The following is a 23,387-nucleotide window of genomic DNA, read 5'->3' as shown; positions in this document are numbered from 1 at the left end:
GAAATCTTCGAGTTGGACTGGTACGTGAGCACTTATTACATTGTTCAGGAACTGAAGATTAGCCAGAAAACCGTTTGGAACCATTTGCATAAAGCTGGTCTCAAGAAGAAACTCAACGTATGGGACAAAACGCTCAGAACTGTTTACTTCAATGTAAAATATTTCACAATGATCAAAATACCAAGTGACAAACAATATACAATTAACAATATTAGAAAACATTCAATGATTCCAATGTTTTGAATCTATTTCTACTATTCTGATTTGTCAATACAATAATGTAGTATGAAAAAAAAATATATTGAATCTAAATTACTTTTTTTTTTAATATTTCCACAAATCAAATTAAAAATTGTTAAAGAAAAGAGATCAATTATTAAAAGCAAGGATAAATATTTAGATAATTAGATTTCCACTAAATATTTTCATTATTTTGATTTCATCAAAGTTTTTCCATCTGAATTTGTATTATGATTTAGTTTGTTTAATTATCAGTTAATTATATAATATATTATACTTTTTTTTATGTATATTTACCAATAAAGTAAATTAAATATAGTTTCATCTAGTATTAAAAAGAACGTACTTTAATATATTTAACATTTTTTCTACTAAAATTCGCAAATTAATATTCAGTGAAATCTGTGTTAAACAAAAACTGTATGTTTCTTGCTAATTACTAATTTTATGTTGAAATTACGTGTAAATATAAGATTTAGAAAATATTCAATTTTCTCTTCGTAAATTACGTAATTAACTTAAGAAATATGTTAAATTAATTTCTTTTAATTAGTATTAAATCATATTTTCTTTGACTTCACACAAATTAGAGTAATTAAGAAAAGATACACTTAAATTAAATAATATTTATTCATAAACTATATAACATTACATTTAATAAATGATTAGGTACATTAATTGAAAAGTTTCGTGTGTTTTTGTGTGTATGCGAATGCGTTTTTTTTGTGTGTGTTGTGTATTTCGTAGTGTAATTTAGTCCACATCGTTTGTAGCTCATTTACAGTAAGTAAGTTACAAAAAAAAAACTCTTAATTAGTGGTATGTGAGAGAAAACAAAACAAACGAAAAAAATAAAAAAAACAAAAATGACTGCATTGAATTACATAAACAAAAAAAGTATTGCCAAAACAAAAGAAAAAAAACTAAAGGCGTGACAGGATTCTTGACTTATCCTTAAGTATTATTACTTTTTATATCATTGTTTCTTTTATTCAATACCAACAAAATATAGAAAAAAACATCGTTTCGCAGATGTTTCTCCCATTTACGTCGTTGATTCAGTCAAATAAATATAATATATATATGTATGTAATATTAAACGAGAGAATTATTAATAATTATTACTTATAAAAACAAACAAAAAAAAAATTATAAAAACGTAAATGAAAAAAATTAAATTAAATTAAAAATTTGACAAAAAAAATAATAGAATAATTTATGAAATTTGTGTGTGTTTACACTTTAAACGTTTAAATTTAGAGTTGAATTTTTCTTCAGGTGGATTTTTTTTTAGTTCGCTACCCTCGTGCTCTTCCATTGCTTGTGGAGAAGGTATGTCTCGATTCCGTAGACTAAAGTGTTGAAGATTCCAAACACCTAAAACATAAAAAAAGTTATAAAATTATTACAATTAATTTAAATTTTTGTGTGTATTTAAAAAAAAATTGATTTTTTTATTGACAAAGTTAAAAAAAATTGTTTGTCTTGTATAAAGAATGATTAAGAACTTGAATTTATCAATTTCATATGTATTTTTTTATACTCTTTGGAATTGAACAAATTTGATTACAAGTTTTATATTATTTTTTTTAGAAGATTTTTTGCACATTTTTTTTATTATTTCTTAACACATTAACAAATTTTGAATTAATTATCATAAGTTGTTTGAATTGCTGCAAATAGTATTTGCAGTTGCATTGGAAATGTTTGACTATTCATTAGCCATTCCCATTTTACTTGTGTTTCTTTATTATGTAATGTGTGTTTATTCTTAAATTCTGCAAGTCGACCTTTACTTCATTCCATGTGTGACGCTTCTTCCTTAAAGCTTTCACATACCATTTTCCTACATAAATCATCGATAACACTTGTTGCCCTTTCCTTCAATAAAATCCCATGTATTTTTAAGCTAGTTCCAAAACACTGTAATTAATTGCATTTACTGCTGACCTTTGTATATATTTAACATTTTTTTTTTAGAATTAATCTTAGATAATTCTTATTAATGATCTAATGTAAGCAACAAATAAGTATGCATAATAGAATAACAGTTGAAAGCTAAGTTTCCAGTTTTAAATCAAATAAACTTATTTTTTCTTGATTTCATGTAGTTTTAATATAGGCAACCCAATTAACTTGCATCACTTTCAATTATTTACAAAAATTTCATAATAAATTACAAAGAAACCAAAGCTACTACAAATATAAATTTAGGCTCATTTGAAACAAGAATTATTCAAGATTATTACTTAGATTAAGGATAATCTTATAAATTCGTGGATTTGTTAATAAATGCATTTCCTTTTCGACTTGTCAAATGTATAATTAGCAAAGTTTCTTATTCTTATTCTAAATTACTAAGATGCAAAAGCAACTACAAAGATGAAATATACGCTTATTTGAAACAGTAAATATTCAAGATTACAATTCGCATTAAAGATTATACTAGACAGTATTGAGTTTTGTAATAAATGCAATTTTTATTTTCGATGTGTCAAAAATTAATGAGCAATGTTTCGCATTAAATTACAAAAAACCTAAAGCAGCCACAAAAACAAATTTATGCTCTTTTTAAACAATGAATATTCAATATTATTACTTAGATTAAGAATAATCTTAGAAATTTGTAGATTTGTTAATAATAGCATTTTTTTCGACTTGTGAAAAATATAATTACCAAAGTTTCTTATTGAATTATTTAGACTCAAAAATAGCTACAAACAAGAAAACACGCTTATTTGGAACAGTAAATATTCAAGATTACAATTCGCATTAAGGATTATAATAGAAAGTATTGAGTTCAGTAATAAATGCAATTTTTATTTTCAATTTTTCAAAAAATGAATGATCAATTTTTTTCATAGTAAATTACAAAATAAAATTAAAGCAGACACAACAATGCTCATTTGCACTAATCAATAATCGAAAATATTACTCACATTAAGGATAATCTTAAAAAGTTTTGGGTTTCTTTTTAATTTTTTTTCCAATTTGTCAAAATGAATATAAAAAAGTTTCATATTAAAGAAACCAATTAATCTAGAAACATCTAATTATATTCTGCATAATCCTTGAAGATTCAACATTTATTTTCATATAAAGTTTTGGATTGGAAAGTTTACGTTATGGTAATAGAAGCTAAAATCTAGACGGTTATTTCATTTTTTGACACTTCAATGTTTCAAATCGAATTTCATAGAAACTAATGCAATTTTAGATATCTATTTGGGCTCATTTTATACCTTAACGATCTAAGAATTCTTTACATTTTAAGATTTGTCTTGAAAACTGTAGATTTTCATAATATAAGCCGAAATGTAATAATATATTTTTTTGACGAGTCAGTGTTTGAAATTGAATTACAAAGAAACGAATGCAATTATAGATATGTAAATAGGCTCATTCTATTCTTTAATGATTTAAGATTTCTTTCTATTTTATAGTTTGGCTTAAAAGCTGCAGATTTTGGTAATAAAAGGCAAAATGTGAGAGGTTATTTTTTTGACATGTCAATTTTTAAAATTGAATTTGTGACTAAACTAATGCAGTAACGGAAATGTATTTTAGATCTTTTTATTCCTTGATGTTTCAAGATCAATAAAAATATTAAGTTATGCATTGGGAATTATATATTAATATAATATACGTGAAAATGTTGAACGTGTTACATAAGAAGTAAGTAACAATAAAAAAAAATGTTTCAAGTATGTGAAATTTAGTTGTACTTACACCAGCGATTATGTTAGCTGTCCTGTAATAGGTGGCAGGTGTTGACCAAACGACCAATTGGACGATGAAGGCGATTCCGTAGAGAACAGCGCAGATTCCGGTGTTTGCGAATTCCTGAAATATTACAAACAGTTAATTGATTTGATGATAATGAGTGTTATTTGTGGTGTTTACGGATAGGACCCAATCGATGGGCAAGGTGAGCGCTTCCCTGATTCCCAGGACACGCACGAACATCCAGATCAGACTTCCGATGAAGCTGATCGTGACGACGAACAAGAAGAAGTGGGTGCCGGATCTGAATGCGGGTGACGCCAGAGACATGCAGATTATGCCAATTATCTGAAAACGAAAAAAACAAATTGAGAAGAGAAAATTGAGAAATTAAAACGTAATTCTTGGAAGCACCACCAATTTGAAGTTAATTGGTGCAAATTTGAATACGTAGCGGCGCGTTCCACATTAATTAATCAAATTAGCAATGGAACGAAACGAAGAATAGACAAGAAAAAATGGTAATAAACGTATGACCTCAATACGCATTAATTGCTACGAATTTGGCGAATTTATTGCTACGTGCTGAAGGGGGTTTTTGGTGCGTTGCCTTATGCTTCCGGTTTCTTTTTTGTTTATGCAACAATGGAGCGCAGTTTCCGGGTCCGACGCGTAACGGAAAGTGCAGACCGCACCTGCAATTCCGAGTCTCCGGGGTCAACAGACTTGATTGCCTCTTTCTGGCCTCACTTTTACACAGAGATCATGTGCAACGAACAACAGTTGTTCTTTTTATTATTACGTGTTATTTTTCTTTCAAACTTTTAAATAATTATTTTGTTTTCGTTCTTCAAATTTTCAAACGAATTATCTATAATTCATTCACAGATTATCCATCCAAATGCACACTTACATACTAATTAGTATGTAAACCAAATAACTAGGCCAAATTGAAGAATATAATTATTTTTTGAACTTATTTTTTTTTTCGAAATTTTTATTTTTTTATATATTTACTTAAAATATTATAAAATCTAGTGTTTTTTTTCCATAATTAGTTATATAATGTAATTTATAAAAATTATATACATATGTTATTTAAGTTGGTACTTTTGATACTAAGTTTTTTGAAGTTGTCAAAAGTATTCACATGACAACGTAACAATTGACAAGTATACATTTAACTACATAATAAACTCTTAATTAAGTAACAAAATCAAATTGAATATAAACATTTAGTTGATATATACGAGTAAATGAAATTTGCATGTGGTCGAAATAGTTCTAGAAAATTGAAACATTTCGCCCACTGGATGAGTCAAGACTCATTCATAACAACTGATGTAATCGAGCATGAATCTATCTGGATATGACCAAATTTATTTTTTATTGCGTAGGTTAGGTCATGCTGTGTCTACCTTTAAATGTGGCGTACCAACTGTTAATTTTAATTACACAAGATGGGGACAATTTCTGACTTATAGTGTGGATGCACCTTTACATCTGTCAATGACCGATGATGAGCGGTGACCTTAATTACAACATCTAACTTAAGTGACTCAATTGTTACATAACCTTAATATACTTATTACCTTTAATAAGACATATTTAAGTAGACTTATTTCAAATTGAGTTTCACTTGTACTTTCCTCATTTTTTTTTACACATAAAAGTTATTAAATAATTGTCTTCTATTGTTTTTTCGTGAATAATTATTATAGTCGTTGTTATTAATCTTAATATAACGAAATTTGAGTATTTTCATTGATCCTTATGGTAAATTAGGTTAGTTTCAACTAGTATCCATGACAACAACAATTTGTTAATATAATAAACAAAATTCGATTATTTATTGTTGTTATTGACATTTTTTGTTTCTAAATTGTTTCAAATTTACTCAAGTAAATCCAGACTGTTCTAAATAAACTTCATCAAAATTATCTTAAAATTCCAGTGTTAGTAACCAAAATTGAAAATAGATAATTTGAACTATTTTTCTTTTCACTTTTGTTTGACGTGTATTTCTCGTTCATTTGTGTTAATTTCTTATGAAAACTTATACTAAATTCAACATTAATTATTATATAAGTTCTGACTGATCTTAATGTGACAAGATTTTAGTATACTCATTGATCTTTATAGTAATTTAGGTTAATTTCATCTAGTATCCATAACAACAAGTTGTTAATATTTTAAACAAAATTCTATTATTTATTGTTATTAACAATAATTATTGTTTCTAAATTATTCCAAATTTACTCAGATAAATCCTGACTGTTCCAAATAAACTTCATCTAAATTATCTTAAAATTCTTCTTAAAATTTCCACTATTTTTTTTCCCACTTTTGTTTCACATTTATTTCTCGTTCAATTGTCTTAATTTCTTATGAAAACTTATACTAAATTGAACTTTCATTATTATATTAGTTCTGACTGATCTTAATGTGACAAGATTTTAGTATTCTCATTGATCCTTATGGTAATTTAGGTTAGTTTCAACTGGTATCCATGACAACAATAAATTGTTAGTATAATAAAAAAAAGTTCACCTAAAATACACTACAATTTCAGGTTTCGTAATTTGAATACATTTTCTTTAGTTTTTCTTTGACTTTTCTTTATTGTTCATTAGTATAAATTTATTATGAAAACGTATACCAAATTCAACTTTCATTAATACATAAGTTCTGACTGATCTTAATGTGACGAGATTTGGGTATTCCCATTAATCCTTATGGTAACTTAGGTTTGTTTCAATTGGTATCCATGACAACAACAATTTAATAAACAAATTCCATTATTCATTATTGTCAATGGCAATTAACGTTTCTAAATTGTTTCAAATTTACTTAAGTAAGTCCAAATAATTTCAGCTTTAATAACCAAAATTTTAAATATATTTTTATAATATTTTAATTGCTTCTTTTGTTAAATTTAATTTACAAATTTTTTTTTGAACCAAAATCAACCTTTATCTAAATTTAATTTAATGTTTTGTGAAAAAAAAAATGTGATTTTAACCTAAATAACAAAAATAGTTTCAAAGTAATTTTCTTGATTTTTTTTTGTATAAAAAGAAAGCAATAAACTGAAGTGATAGTAAAACGTACAAAGTACGCGTCTTTTCGTGGATGTGACCCAGTGCAATTTCGAAGAAGCCGTGTACCATCCTCTCTCGCTTGATGCGTGCAGTATTTTTAACCCGTCTGTACTGGACTCCGTCCAACAAATTTAATAATACTTCTTATAAAACCCGAAACCGAAAAGACTCTATGCTTTTGTATTCCGTGTCATTATTTATATTCAGAGGATGCGAAAAATAGAAATCCTCGAAAAACGCATTTTCCAATTTCATTTTGTTTATACAATTTTATTAAATTAAAATTATCTTATAATACTGGCGTCTTTGTTTTCAACACTTCCTTCCTACCACACTTATTTTTATTATCAGCTCTGTTTTACTTTCCGTTTTGTTGCGATAAAAAAGTTACATAAAAAAACGTTTGTTCCAACTAAAAATAATAATTGCTTTTAATGTGAATCATTCTTTGAAAATAAAACAAATCCGTTTATAGTTGCACTAAATTTATTGTTATGTTAGTAGTTTCTTATTATAACTCTGATATAACGAAAATCTACAAAGCTATAACAAAATTAACAAAAAAAAAAACTTTACTTCTACCGTTTCTGAATATAAATATGAGTTAACAATTCTTCTGTATTAAAATAAAATAAAAAATGTAATTAAATTCAGAAATTAATATTCACAATGTACAGAAATATTGTCACGTTTGTCGCAGTAATTTCATTGTTATTTATTTCTTTATATATATTTTTTTTTCTTTATATTGTTGTACAGTTAGGTTGGTTACCTTTACAGCTGTTCGCCATAATTTCACGCAGCAAACTTCGGTATTTTCGTATGTAAACGGAATTGGGTCTCCTCGTATGGAAAAGTCCCGTTGCACGCTAATTGGTAACAAGAATCCGAAGGCGAGAGGGAAATAATCGGAGGATAAAGTGAAGTGTGAACGATCACATTTGTGTTTCGTTTAACGTCGTTACGCTAAAAAGAATCACAAGACATCTAAGAAACAAAATTTAAATGTCAATTTTTACATAAATTTAGTTTTTTTTTTAAACATTTGTACCAACTTAATTAAAGTCACTCTTTTTATTAGTTCCTCCTCTAAAATGTATACAAAAACTATAAATACTAATTGATAATTAAGAAATACATAATTTGTAATAATTTATTTTTTTTTAAATTCAGTTTTTATTTTTTTTTAAATTGTACCAACTTCAGTAAAGTCACTATTTTTAGTTACTTCTATAAAAACAAATACTGTAAATAATATTTAATAAATAAAAAAAACTCATAATTTATAATGAGTTTTATTGGTTTATATAGAATTAATGTGCGTACACACTTCAAAAAAATATGTCACTATATTTAGTTCTTTGTGGTTATTTGTATAAATTATGAGAATTTAACTTTTCATTGATTTTTATAGAATTAAGGGTATATACATAGTTCAAAAAACTTTTGCTATTTGTTAATTTATATACATTTTTTTAGATTCAATTTTCCTTTTTTTAAACAATTGTACAAACTTAAGTAATGTCACTATTTTTAGGTCCTTTTATAAATTTTGGACAAATAATAATTGATAATAAAGAAATACATAATTATTGATTTGTATAGAATTAAGGTGCGTACACACTACAAAAAACTTTTTGGTATTTGTTAACTTGTTTAAATAAGTACAGTAACTTAAGAAAACTACACTTTAAATGATATTTACATCATATATATAGTTTGTTGTCATGGAAATTGATGCTGATATTAAGACAATGTAATTATTTTAATTATGACAATTCTACCAACTTCAAAAATATATGTCACCATATTTAGTTATTTGTGGTTATTTGTATAAATTATTAAAATTTAACTTTTCAATTAATTTCATTGATTTTTATAGAATTAAGGGTATATACATAGTTCAAAAAAAACTTTTGCTATTTGTAAATTTATATACATTTTTTAGATTAAAATTTTTCTTTTTTTTAAACAATTGTACAAACTTAAGTAATGTCACTATTTTTATGTCCTTTTATAAATTTTAAACAAATAATAATTTATAATTAAGAAATACATAATTTGTAATTAATTTTATTGATTTGTATAGAATTAATGTGAGTACACACTTCAAAAAACTTTTTGATATTTTTTAACTTGTATAAATAAGTACAGTAACTTAAGAAAACAAGACTTTGAATGATGTAATTAATATAAGTAGTTGGTAATCATGGAAATTCATGATAATATTAAGACAATGAAATTGTTTTAATTAAGACAATTCTACCAACTTCAAAAAGATATGTCACTATATTTAGTCTTTGTATAAATTATGAGAATTCAACTTTTCAATTAATTTCATTGATTTTTATAAAATTAAGGATACGTACATAGTTCAAAAAAACTTTTGCTATTTGTTAATTTATATACATTCTTATAGATTCAATTTTCCTTTTTTAAACAATTGTACTAACATAAGTAATGTCACTATTTTTAGGTCCTTTTATAAATTTTAGACAAATAATAATTGATAATTAAGAAATACATAATTTGTAATTAATTTTATTGATTTGTATAGAATTAAGGTGCGACACACTTCAAAAAACTTTTTGGTATTTTTTAACTTGTATAAATAAGTACAGTAACTTAAGAAAACAAGACTTTGAATGATGTAATTAATATAAGTAGTTGGTAATCATGGAAATTCATGATAATATTAAAACAATGTAATTGTTTTAATTAAGACAATTCTACCAACTTCAAAAAGATATGTCACCATATTTAGTTCTTTGTGGTTATTTGTATAAATTATGAAAATTTAACTTTTCAATTAATTTCATAGATTTTTATAGAATTAAGTGTACGTACATAGTTCAAAAAAACTTTTGCTATTTGTTAATTTATATACATTTTTTTTAGATTCAATTTTCCTTGTTTTAAACAATTGTACAAATTTAAGTAATGTCACTATTTTTAGGTCGTTTTATAAATTTTAGACAAATAATAATTGATAATTAAGAAATACATAATTTGAAATTAATTTTATTGATTCGTATAGAATTAAGGTGCGTACACACATCAAAAAACTTTTTGGTATTTGTTAACTTGTATAAATAAGTACAACTACTTAAGAAAACAACATTTTAAATGATCTAATTAATATATGTACTTGGTTGTCATGGAAAGATGATATTAAAACAATTCTACCAACTTCAATTAATTTCATTAATTTTATCTTTAGGATATAATATTTTTTTAACATTGATGTTTTATATTCATTGGTTTTAAAAATAGATGAATGAATCTTGTTATGAAATTAATGCAAATCTATTGCAAAATATTTTGACAACTAAATTTCTTCATGTATTTGTTTTTTTTTTTGTGAATGAGTAATGGAATGGAAGGCGTCCAAACATAGTGTTAATAACCGCTCAATGAAATGAAAAGGCGGCGAATGATGTCGAAAACAAGATGAAACAAAAAAAAAAATGAATAAACAAAAACAAGCGTGGAGCCTACGCAGATCTTCGATTCTCTGTTTCCAAATGGTAAAAGAAGGAGGAAGTGGACGAGCGTGGGTGTTTTTCTAGAAAGAGGCGCGAAAGTGATTTGCATAGAAGTACAGGTTGTGACGACACACAACGATGCAAAATACACAACAGCAACAACAACATCATCATCATCATCAACAAAACCAATCTCTTCCACCTACTTCTTTCGTTTCCTCGAGTCTCGGTTTTCTGTTACTATACATACTATTCATTGTGTGCAACCATCGCGCTGTGGAAACGGCGACACACGCGACTTCTTGCAACACACGCGACCCCTTTGCGACGTAACTTCCTCACTTTGAAGATGATTAACGGAAGAATCTTTAGCTTTTTTTTGTTTGTTATTCTTCCATTGTTCGGTTTACGCAAATTAAAACCGACGTGATTTAATCGTACCCACGTGCATCTCTGATTGTCAAGAGAAGACTTGAATCAAGTATTTCTCAATGACAGTTTCATGATTAATTACTGTTACCATGACGATTCTTAAGAAAGTAACAAAGATCTATTCAATATAATTGCTTTGTACAGAATTAAGGTACGTACACACTATTACGTAATTTTTAATGACAGTTTTATGACAGATAACTGTCATCATTTAACTTTTAAGAATTTAACTTTTCAATTAATTTCATTGATTTTTCTAGAATTAAAGGTACGTACATAGTTCAAAAAAAAATTGCTATTTGTTAAATTATATACATTTTTTTTAGATTCAATTTTCCTTTTTTTAAACAATTGTACAAACTTAAGTAATGTCACTATTTTTAGGTCCTTTTTTAAATTTTGGACAAATAATAATTGATAATTAAGAAATACATAATTTCTAATTAATTTTATTGATTTGTATAGAATTAATGTGCGTACACACTTCAAAAAAATTTAGATAACTGTCATCATTATAATTAAACAAAATATCAATTGATTCTTATTCAATACAATTGACTTAAGTACATTGCGTTCAGTTTAGGTATGTACACACTATACCAAGAACTAGAAGTATTTCTCAAGGACAGTTTAATTACTGTTTTCGTAATCATTCAAGAGTATGCATAAGAGATCAATGGAATCTTGTCAGATAAAATTAATTTTTGAATGACAGTTAAGTTCACACTGGACTTTTTAAATATAGTTTAATAATAAATTACTATTAGCTTGACGATTTACGAAAAAGTACAGAAAAATATACAAAATAAATTACTTTGCGTGGAAGTTAGGAAAGTACACACTTCAAAAGTATATTATGTATTTATTAATGACACTTTGATGACAGATTATTGTCAACATGACAATTCATGACAAAATATATGAAATCAATGGAAATGAGGGCTCACAAAGGGCCTGGCTTGACCAGGATTTGAACCTGTGACCACTGGCACGTGGGTAGGGCGACTTAACGATTCGGTTATTAGTCGCCCAATTTAAGAGAAATGTACTTTTTTAATTGAAATCTATAGAATTAAGGTAAGTACAGACTACTCCTCTTATGTCATATGCATCAAATTAAGAGACAACTATGAATAAATGAAATATGAATTTGTACTCATAAATTTTGTTATTCATCTAAATTGTTTTTAAAAAAAAAGTTGAATTAAGGTACGTACACACTATTCAATTAAATTATCATTATTGTTTTATATAAACAATTTTACTACATGTTAATTAATTACTGTTACTTGTTAGATATACAATCATTATTTCATTATGAATTACATTTTAAGTTAAATGTGTGTACCCACCTTTATAATAATTAAGAATTAAAAGAAACAAATTAAAAAGAAATTCTTCTGCGCACTTACAAAAACAATAATTAGAAACATGTTTTTTTATTATCGATTCTTAATTAGAAACTATTTTAAATGATTGAAATTACTGTTTGTTTACAAAGTATAGTGTGTAAATATATATAGGTAAAATGAATTGCGTAATTGTATTTGAAAGTGGGTTTGCCAACAAGTATGAGTATAATGAATACGCCGAGTGAGTAACTGAAAGTAGTTTAGAAAATGTAATTGCATACGTTGAAAATGATAACACGTTCATTTACAAAATTACTCGGCTTTTTCTCCATCAATTATATAATTTTCAAGAATCGAAAAATATAATATGGAGTGATTTTCTTAGAAACAATAAGAAATCGATGTGCAAAGTGCATTACTTATTAAGAAAAGTAATTATTTTATATTTGTAATTTGTAATAATTGCAAAAACAGAAAATTAATAATTGAGACAATATTATAGTTTTGTACATGTTTTATCAACTTTCTAAGAATGTGTATAAAAGCATAAATTCTCGAAATATGTATGAATAATAGGAAAATCTATATATCATAGATTAATAATATAAACAATTTAGTAAAGGATATTGCAAAACAATGATTACATAATGATTGCTGTCATAGAATCATGCTGATAAAGTGCTGTAGTCAATTAAGTTACCTAATTTGTTGTCATAGTGACCGAATGAGGTAATAAGTGGTTAGGAAATAGCTCCAATTGATCGTCGATCTCGTCGTAGATCGATACATCATTTTTTTCGTTTAAAGTAAATAATGAATGCAAGTTGGAAATTTTCAAGATCAATAGTCTGCTATACAATTTAACGTATTAACTATTCAAAGAATTACTGCTGTCACTGCTCTGTCCACCTTCTATTCTTTGCTTAACGTACGTTTCTTATTCATGACCCAGATTACGTTTCACATGTATTTTTCATGTGAATTTCCCTTTGATGCATTTTCGTCGTGTTTTCACCGATGCTCAGACTTTTTATTTTGATTGATGTCTGCATTCTACATCCACTTATTTATTAATGACCACTATTCGAAATTGAATTATTTCATACATAAAATGTAACTTTTCGTTGTTTAACAATAGTTAAGTTATTGACAGTTTTGACATTTAAAAATCAATTATATTTTTTTACAATTCATTTTTAGTGACTGATTAAATTGATTAAAAAATCATGTATGTTTCTTAAAATATGATTTTTTAAGAAAAACGACAATTTTATTACTGTTACCATGGCAATTAAAAAAACTACAAATTATACAATTAAGTCTACTTTGTCCAATTATTTATTTTTCTTAATTATTAAATAAATAATTAATTAAAAACGAAGATATTTGCTAAAAAATCAGTTTTGTCACAATTAATTAATTTTGATTGGATATGTGAATGGGTGTGTTTTTAAAATTAATATTAAATGAATTTAGGTCGAAGAAATCAATTTGGAAAATGATGTTTGCGTCGAGCCCGGAGTAACCGAAAAGCTAACGGATTTTCGATGTGCTTTGGTGTTTCTCGGTCAATGTGTCAATTAGGTTGATTCATTCGGGGCCACCAATTTCGAGGTGTTGCCTGTTTACTTGCCCGGAAAGGAAACGGTAAAGAAATCGAACGAAATTCATCGATTACCTCGCAATACGTTGCAAAGAAGAAAAAAAACGTAAACAGAAGACTTATAAAAAAAACAGTCTCTTGGCAATGACTTTACTTATATATGTTTATTTATAAATGTATGAAATAATAAGGTTCAATGATTATTCAATATTTATTTGTTTTTCTTTATATTTAGTTGTTATAATATGTTTTTTTTTAATACTGATATTTTGTATATATGGATTATGTCAATGACATATCACTTGATATTTTTTACTTTTGACATTTACCATCTGACACTTGTCACTTTTGACTCAAAGCATAGCGAAGAAACCACTCTCTTGAAAATGACTACTTATATTTTTTTATATACAAATATATGAAATAATAAAGTTTAATGATTATTCAATACTTATTTGATTTTCTTTTTATTTAATAATAATTTGATTTTTTTTTCTAAATATTGATATTTTTCATCTATGGATTATGTCAATGACATATCACTTGACATTACCTTGCAAATCGTAGAAAAAAAAACCTAAATAGAAGACTTATAAAAAAAACAGTCTCTTGGCAATGACTTTACTTATATATTTTTGTTTATAAATTTATGTAATAATAAGGTTCAATGATTATTCATTCAATTATTTATTTGTTTTTCTTTATATTTAGTTGTTATAATTTGTTTTTTTTAATACTGATATTTTCTATATATGCCATTTTTTTTGACATTTACCATCTGACACTTGTCACTTTTGACATTTGCTATTCATCGATTACCTCTCAAAGCATAGCGAAGAAACCACTCTCTTGAAAATGACTACTTATATTTTTTTTTAATTACAAATATATGAAATAATAAAGTTCAATGATTATTCAATACTTATTTGATTTTTCTTTTTATTTAATAATAATTTGATTTTTTTCTCTAAATAATAATATTTTTCATCTATGGATTATGTCAATAACATATAACTTGACATTTGACACTTGTCATTTTTACATTTGACATTTTCCATTTGACACATGTCATTTTCGAAGTTTGATATCCGTCGATTACCTTGCAAATCGTAGAATAAAAAACGTAATCAGGAGAGTTATGAAAAACCAGTCTCTTCGCAATGCTTTTGTATTTTATATATTTTATGTTTGTTTATATGTAATAACACAACTTTTTGTTTTTCTCTGGATTATGTCAAAAACATATAACTTGACATTTGATACTTGTCATTTTTACATTTGCCATTTGACACATGTCATTTTCGAAGTTTGATATTCGTTGATTACCTTGCAAATCGTAGAAAAAAAAACGTAAATAGGAGAGTTATGAAAACCAGTCTCTTCGCAATGCTTTTGTATTTTATATATTTTTTGTTTATATGTAATAACAAAACTTTTTGTTTTTCTCTGGATTATGTCAATAACACAAAACTTGACACTTGTCATTTTGACATTTGCCATTTGACACATGTCATTTTCGAAGTTTGATATACGTCGATTACCTTGCAAATCTCTAGAAAATAAACGTTAACAGGACAGTTATGAAAAACCAGTCTCTTCGCAATGCTTTTGTATTTTGAATATTTTTTATTTGTTTATATGTAATAACAAAATTTCTTGTTTTTCTATGAATTATGTCAATAACAAATCACTTGACATTTGACAATTGACATTTTTGACAGTTGCTATTTTACTCTTGACATATGTCATTTTACATGTCTGTGGCTAAAATCAATGCAACAAAAAGATTGTTAATTAGAGACTTTTATTAAAATTAATTAGATACATATGCCAAATTAAGCAAAAATTATTATATACTATTTTCCAAGAATTTAGTTTGTTTTATGTTAGAGTTGTCAAACATTTTTTGTTGTTTAAAAACAATTAAAATGACATAATTGCACTTAATTCGTGCTGGAATTGCGTCTAAATAAGAATTACAAGTAAGCATTGTTAGCTTTTTTGGTATATCAACTGTAAGTGCTATTTCGTGTCCAATTTTGGTCATCGCTAAATGCATCCATCGGATCAGAGATGTACCCTTCTTGAAAGGCAACAAACAACAATAACAACAACAACACAAGTTGACTCACCCAAACCCAAACGTATTACGCAACGCCGAATGATACATACCAAACTACATGTACGTAGTGGAAATGGATGTAGATAGAGGCGTATGCGAAACACACATAAGATAGGATTGTTGGCGATTGCAGGAATGCCTTTTACGGCCTTGAATTGTCGTATTTTTATAGCGCACGCAACTGTGAATTGATCATTGCAAAAAAAAAAACAACAATTCAATAAATGAAACGATTATTTTTATCTCTTACAGCCTGAAAAGCAATTAAAAACGAACAAACTGTTTCATTTAGATATATTTTTTTTTATATTTAAAAACTCGATTACGTAACGCTAATTAATCGGGGGGGAAATTCGCATCGACTTAATTATTATTAATGAGTTATATTTAATAACACAAAACTTATGTAATTACTTCCTTACTTATTTGTAGTTGTATATTTTTTGTTGTTGTCTTGGAGTGAAACTAGAGAGTTTGTTTTCTACTCCAATTAAGTTCGGTATAAATAACCTGTTAAGTATACACTGCTGTACTTCAAACGATTATTTATATCTTCACGTGTGTTTTGATCTGAGAAGAAAATAAGTGCGAAATAAATCAATAGTAAATTTACTTAATAACAAAATTCAGGATAACTATTTTTTTTTTACTGTAAATTACTCCTTTCTTTTGAAATTCCTGCGATAATAAATATCTCTTACGTACGTAAATATTTTAAATTCTTAACATCTGCTTCTTATACAACTAAACATTTTGATGAAAACGAAAACAATTCAGAGTTTATTTTGTAAGTTAGTTTTCTGTCATTTATTTTGATTTTTATGTGAAAAAAAAAGCAAATTTTGAAATTAATTATTTATTAAATCTACAGAAATTTTAATGATCATGATGATGTAATTATTTTGGTAATTTATTAAATGTACAGGAATTCGATGATGATGTAAGTAGGAATAAACATTCTTATTTAGTATTGTTGTTTTTATTATTTGTTAATTTGTAAGATCTTCAGGAATTTCGATGATGTTGATGATGTAAGAGGAATGCAGAACGCCTTATTTTGGTCATCAGTTCGAACAAAACAATCAGAGGCGTCTTACGAAATGTACAATAATAAAACGTTGCGGTGAGGTCAAGTTGGACAAAAAGGGGGGACGAAAGTGTGGAGAGTGGGGAACGTTAATTAATGCGGAAAACTTTGCCTTTGCGACTGAGTGAATGTGAATAGTAATTGCAATTCACGGTTTACTAAATAACTTGGGCGATCCGCTGGAATGCATGTAGCCTGAACGAATCAAAGTTCTTTCATCTTTAGATGGTAAATTTACATGTAAAACTATTAGATTTTTGTAGTAAAAATTTTACGTAAACTGTCCTAGTCATTTGTTTCGCCATCATTTTGTTTCAGTTGAGGTTATGTCAATTGTTATTTGACATTTTTGTAGCTTGGACTATAAATCTTTCTTAAGAAAAGTTTCAATCCTTTATTATACAAATTAATAAGTAAAACTATTACTTTTATATTTTGTAGACAGTAAAATTTATAGAATATTGTTGAAATAAGTGTCATAAAAGAAGTGTTACCATATTGTTTCAACATCAATTGAGGTTATGTCAATTTGTATTTGACAATTTTATAACTTGGATTATCTATTTTTCATAAGTAAATTTATCCTTAATGGATTTGTATGTAAAACTATTAGATTAACTATTTTCTGGACTGTCAAATTTTTTGTATACAAAAGTTATTACGTATTTGTTAAGTCATAATTTTGTTTCGGCTGAGGTTATATCAATTCTTATTTGACATTTTTGTAGCTTGGACTATAAATTTTTCTTAAGAAAAGTTTCAATTCTTCATCATGCAAATTAATAAGTAAAACTATTACTTTTTTTCTAGACAGTAAAATTTATAGAATACTGTTGAAATAAGTGTCATAAAAGAAGTGTTACCATTTTGTTTCAACATCAATTCAGGTTATGTCAATTTGTATTTGACAGTTTTGTAACTTGGATCATCTATTTTTCATAAGTAAATTTATCCTTTATAAATTTGTATGTAAAACTATTAGATTATCTATTTTGTAGACTGTCAAATTTATTGTATACCATTCAATAAAGTGTCATAAAAGAAGTGTTTTTTCACTTGAGGTTATATCAATTCTCATTTGACAGATTTGTTGTTTGGACTATGTAGTTTTTACCCAAAAATAGTCCTTAATAAGAGTTTCCTTTGATAATTTATAGCTATAAAAATATTATAAAAATCCAAGATTTTTTTTAGTTATTTATAATAAAAATTATATAGTGTATGAACATCTGAAAACTGGCTGAAATTTCTAAAAATATAAATTACAGTAAAATTAATATAAACTAAATTTGAAAATGTTATTGTTTATAAATTAATGAGTAAAAATAAATAAATATTGAAATGTAAATATAAAAGGGGAAAAACCGAAACTGATATTAAATTATTCACATAAAACTAATTTCGAATCAAATAGAAGATAATCATGTTGTTTGTATTAAAATTTTGCCGGAAACGCAAAGGAATTAAAAAAAAGTTGTTCAAATTGTTGTGACTTCATACTTGTTAAAGATGCATGTGGAATAAAATGAAGCGTGGTAAGTGCATACATAAAATTGCACTCAAAGCAATGTTGCAATATAGCGAAGTGCAAAGTCTTGCCAACTCAACTTACTATAAAATTGCAATCTAATCAATATAGTCTAAAAATTATTGATCTCATTGTATTATTTCATATAATAAACTGTTAAAGCGTCTAAAAATGAAAGAATTCATGTATTTTTTTCAAATGTTAATTGTTTCAATTTATGTCATATTAGTTTTATATTTTTGTCAATAGGTGTCGTGATTGTTGACAGTGACAGTTTATTGTCAGTGACAGTTGACAACGGATCTCCCAACTTTACAGTGTAAATTGTAAACGCTTAAATAATTTAATTGAATTTAAAGAAATTAAAAAAAACGTTGTTTAAATTGTTGTGACTTTATACTTGTTAAAGATGCATGTGGAATAAAATGAAGCGTAGTAAATGCATACATAAAATTGCACTCAAAACAATGCTGCCAAGTCTTGCCAGCTCAAATCACTATAAAATTGCAATCTAAAATCAATATAGTCTAAACATTACTAATCTCATTTGACAGTGACAGTTTCTTGACAGTGACAGTTGAGAACGGATCTCCCAAGTTTACAGTGTAAATTGTAAACGCTTAAATCATTTAATTTATGTATTTAATGTATTTTGAAAATTGCAAAAATAAAGCAATATTTTATAAATAATTCAAAATTCCCGCCAAACGAATTTTCACAAACATCTGGTTAAGAAACGTAAAAAAAAGAAGATGCGGCGGCGGCGATTGCAGTGGTAAGAAACTCTCTCTCTTGGTTTGATGCACCGGTCAATTTCTGGGTCAAACAAACTCGTATTCTCGCTTTTAGACGCCGTTTCTAAAACGTTTCTAAAACTATTTCCATGTCTCTATCTCTCTGCCACCTTACCTCCTCACCTTGTGTAAATTTAGAGTCTGCCATATGAAATATATAGTCGTATGAGAATATATAGAATGACGAAGAAATGGTTAGAAGTGTGTGTATTTCTCTTTGAAGTTTATGGTGAACAATAAATGTAATTTAAACATTAAAATAGCGGTCCGACAGTTGCGGTGAGATCTAATGGTGATTGCCCGGATTTATTGCTCAGTCTCACTTTAGTGATTGCAGCAATCTGCACTTGAATTGGAAAATTCTCACGTGTAAACGTGTTGAAATGATTGTTTTTATGTGCTTTTTCATGTTTCATCATAAAAAAGTAATTAAATAAAAAATAATTAAATTATTATTTAATCAAGTTTTTTAAAATATTTTTTTATATAAATAAATAAAGTTTTTAATTTAAATTGCAAATCGTTTAGAAACTTCCGCTGCAAATTATGTAAGTATGCAGATTATGCAACTGGTAATTTGTATAGAAATTTTTGTTTTTTTGTTAGTTTGATCAAGAAATGTTCAAATAAATGAAATATAGAGTTGTCTTCGTTATGTTAAGTAAATAATATTGAAAGTGTATATAAACAAAGCTATTTTGTGACAATTTTGCATTAATTGACGTTCCTATCGAAGCGCCATCTATGTGAAAATAATGAACTAAAGTGGCACTTAAAAAAATCCATCAATTTTTGTTATAAATGTAATTTAAATATGAACTAAAATTAGACTATAATTATGGGTATTATCAAATTTGATTAAATATTAACTTTACAATTAATTAAATAAATAAACAAAAGCTAAATTTAGTATTTTCAAACTAATTTTGAATTTTTATGTTTTTTGTTGTTGTCAATATAGATGAAACGTCATCAATGTTAAAATAATGAAACTAAAATGACATCTGTCATTTTCGAAAAGTCATATATTTATGAAGTCTGTCATATTTTTTTTTTTGAAACTGTGGTAAATTTAAATAAGACACTAAAATTATGAATATTTTCAAATTATGAAAATTCTTTAACGTTATTTCAATTAAATAAATTAAAAAATATATCTTTATTATCACATGTTGACATGAAAAAGCTTTCAAATTTTGTTTGAATCTTAGAATGTTATGTTCTTTTTATGTACAAATTGATAGTATTGTTGGAGTGATATCAATGTTAAAATAATGACAGCTGTAATTTTTAATATTTCTTTTTAATATGTTCTAATTATAAAAATTTTCTTAAAGTAATTTCAATTAATTGAAAAAATCAATAGAATTATTTACACAACGTTAACGTTAATTTTAGAATTGACATTATTGTTGAAGCGTCATCTATATTAAAAATAATTAAACTAAATTGACAGCTGTCATTTATAAATAGAATATGTGTGTGTATGTTGTTTTTCGTTCTATTTTCAAGCATTTGTAACAAATTATGCGCACTTTCTCAACTCGATTCAATGACTTCATTCATTCGTTATAAACGCAGATCGTTTTGTGTCGGATGTTGCATCCAGCGTTGAAGTGAGAACGAAAAGCAAATAAAGAAAAGAAAAATAGATGCGAAATTCTTTCGTAATAACATAATATTTTACGAAGAGTAATACTGGTGGGAGTTATACAAAAACTGTGGTTTTATTTATAACTCTTGCATCATTGTTGAGGAAAATCGATAAACATACTATTTCCAAACTGAAATCTCCCGAAAAAATAAAACAAATGACACGTAGCTAAAGTTAACTGTGATATTGAATACAAATCAAGAAGGCAAGAAACAAAACAAATAACAAATAGATGGAAAAAAAAAGAAAGAATGTTATGTAGGTTTGCTCGGCGACATTTAGATGTAAACGCCGGTGCACGACCTTGTCCAGAATTGCGACGTTTATTCTTTTGCCTTTTAATAAATGCACGAGCACGCATTACAACAATTCCTTTTTCAGAACAAAGTGGAAATTATTATCGTGGAGAAAATTTCTAGATTGCATCGATTTTCCATGATATATGTGTCATTTGTCTTCAAAACATAAAGTATATCTTTTTTTCTTTTCCCTGTAGTTTTCAAGTACTATTGGCTTTCTTTATCTGTCCCTGCGATCAGCTGTTTAATTAGATGTAATTTCACATGATTAAAAATGGAAATGGATCGATGGTTTGCAGGAACTGAAAAAAAATGATAGATTTCTAAAAATAAACGCCTTTGCATATCATTACTCAATCAAGACTAAAGTTTTTGTTTTCTGTCTTGAAAATGTATACATTATTTTTATAATGAGTGATGAAAAATTAGATTAGAATGGATCTTAGAAACGCACTCAACCATATGAAAAAAATACATGTTTGTTTGTAATGCTTTTGAGATTATTCATAATTAAGTGGAAAACATCGGGTTTCACTTTCACGAAAATGGAAAAAATATGTAAACAGGTGAAGTGTTCAATCGGTTCACCTCTAACAAACGCACATGAGTTTATGTGTGTGCTTATGTATGTTTTCTATGAGTTATTTATGCAGGCAGTCAACGAAGTGGAGAGAAAGAGAATTCCTATCGGTCGGCCTACTTTCCTCACCCGTGCACCTTGCTATTTATTCATAATTCATAAATCACGAGAAAGGAAATTTTCTTCATCCTCAATTACCGTCCTTCACTGATTTGAGGGCTAACAATTCCACAAAACGATTTAACGACACCTTTCTCAGAAACGCGATTCCAGAACTTTTCTATATTTATCGTAACAAATTATCATATTTATTAGTTTTTATTTGTAAAGTTATTTGAACACAACATGATTTTAGATATTCTTTTTAATATACTTTTGTCATGTAACATGTAAATATGTCATACTTAGATTCAATTGGTGAATTTCTAGGTGATATCTGTATTTTATGGTAATTTTATATAATGAAAAGTCCAAAAATGTTGGGATTACAATTTTTGTCATGTAATATGTAACTATATCAAACTTAGATCAAAATTAATGACATTATTGACAGTATATGTCAAATAAGATTATAATTTTGTACAATTACCTGTCAAACAATTTCCAACTGACATCAATATTATAAGTGGACAAAGTTTGTTGATATTTTCAATTTTGTATAATGTAATTTCAAAAAAGTTAGGTTAACAAATAATTCAATTCATTGATGAAATTTCCAAGTGATGCATGTCAAACTTAGATCAAAATTAATGACATTATTGACAGTATATGTCAAATAAGATTATAATTTTGTACAATGACATGTCAAACAATTTCCAACTGATATCAATATTTTAAGTTGACAAAGTTTGTTGATATTTTCAATTTTGTATAATGAAATGTCAAAAAAGTTAGGTTAACAAATAATTCAATTCATTGATGAAATTTCCAAGTGATGCATGTCATTTTGTATAATGAAGTGTCAAAAATGTTAGGATACAAATTTTGTCATGTAACATATAACTATGTCAAACTTAGATCAAAATTAATGACATATTGACAGTATATGTCAAATAAGATTATAATTTTGTACAATGACATGTCAAACATTTTCCAAATGATATCAATATTTTAAGTTGATAAAGTTTGTTGATATTTTCAATTTTGTATAATGAAGTGTCAAAAATGTTAGGATACCAAATTTTGTCATGTAACTTGTAACTATGTCAAACTTAGATCAAAATTAATAACATATTGACAGTATAAGTCAAATAAGATTATAATTTTGTACAATGACATGTCAAACAATTTCCAACTGACATTAACATTTTAAGTTGACAAAGTTTGTTGATATTTTCAATTTTGTATAATAAAATGTCAAAAAAGTTAGGTTAACAAATGATTTAAT

General features: G+C 26.4%; 1 protein-coding gene across 1 annotated transcript in view; it reads right to left on the bottom strand.

The window, feature by feature from the left end:
• Positions 1 to 1,453: 1,453 nt before the first annotated feature.
• LOC108565679 overlaps positions 1,454 to 23,387 on the bottom strand; it is a 26,089-nt gene continuing 4,155 nt past the window's right edge. Inside the window, exons 2-4 of the mRNA XM_017925255.1 lie at positions 4,144 to 4,311; positions 3,970 to 4,083; positions 1,454 to 1,617 (exon numbers count right to left, since the gene is read on the bottom strand). Coding sequence (XP_017780744.1) covers positions 1,531 to 1,617; positions 3,970 to 4,083; positions 4,144 to 4,311 — 369 coding nt within the window. The 3' untranslated portion in view covers positions 1,454 to 1,530. The remainder of the gene's footprint in view (positions 1,618 to 3,969; positions 4,084 to 4,143; positions 4,312 to 23,387) is intronic.

The sequence above is a fragment of the Nicrophorus vespilloides genome, unplaced genomic scaffold, assembly GCF_001412225.1.
Source record: "Nicrophorus vespilloides isolate i.1.1-1 unplaced genomic scaffold, Nicve_v1.0, whole genome shotgun sequence".
Taxonomy (NCBI): domain Eukaryota; kingdom Metazoa; phylum Arthropoda; class Insecta; order Coleoptera; family Silphidae; genus Nicrophorus; species Nicrophorus vespilloides.
This window is presented reverse-complemented; position numbering and strand designations above follow the sequence as displayed.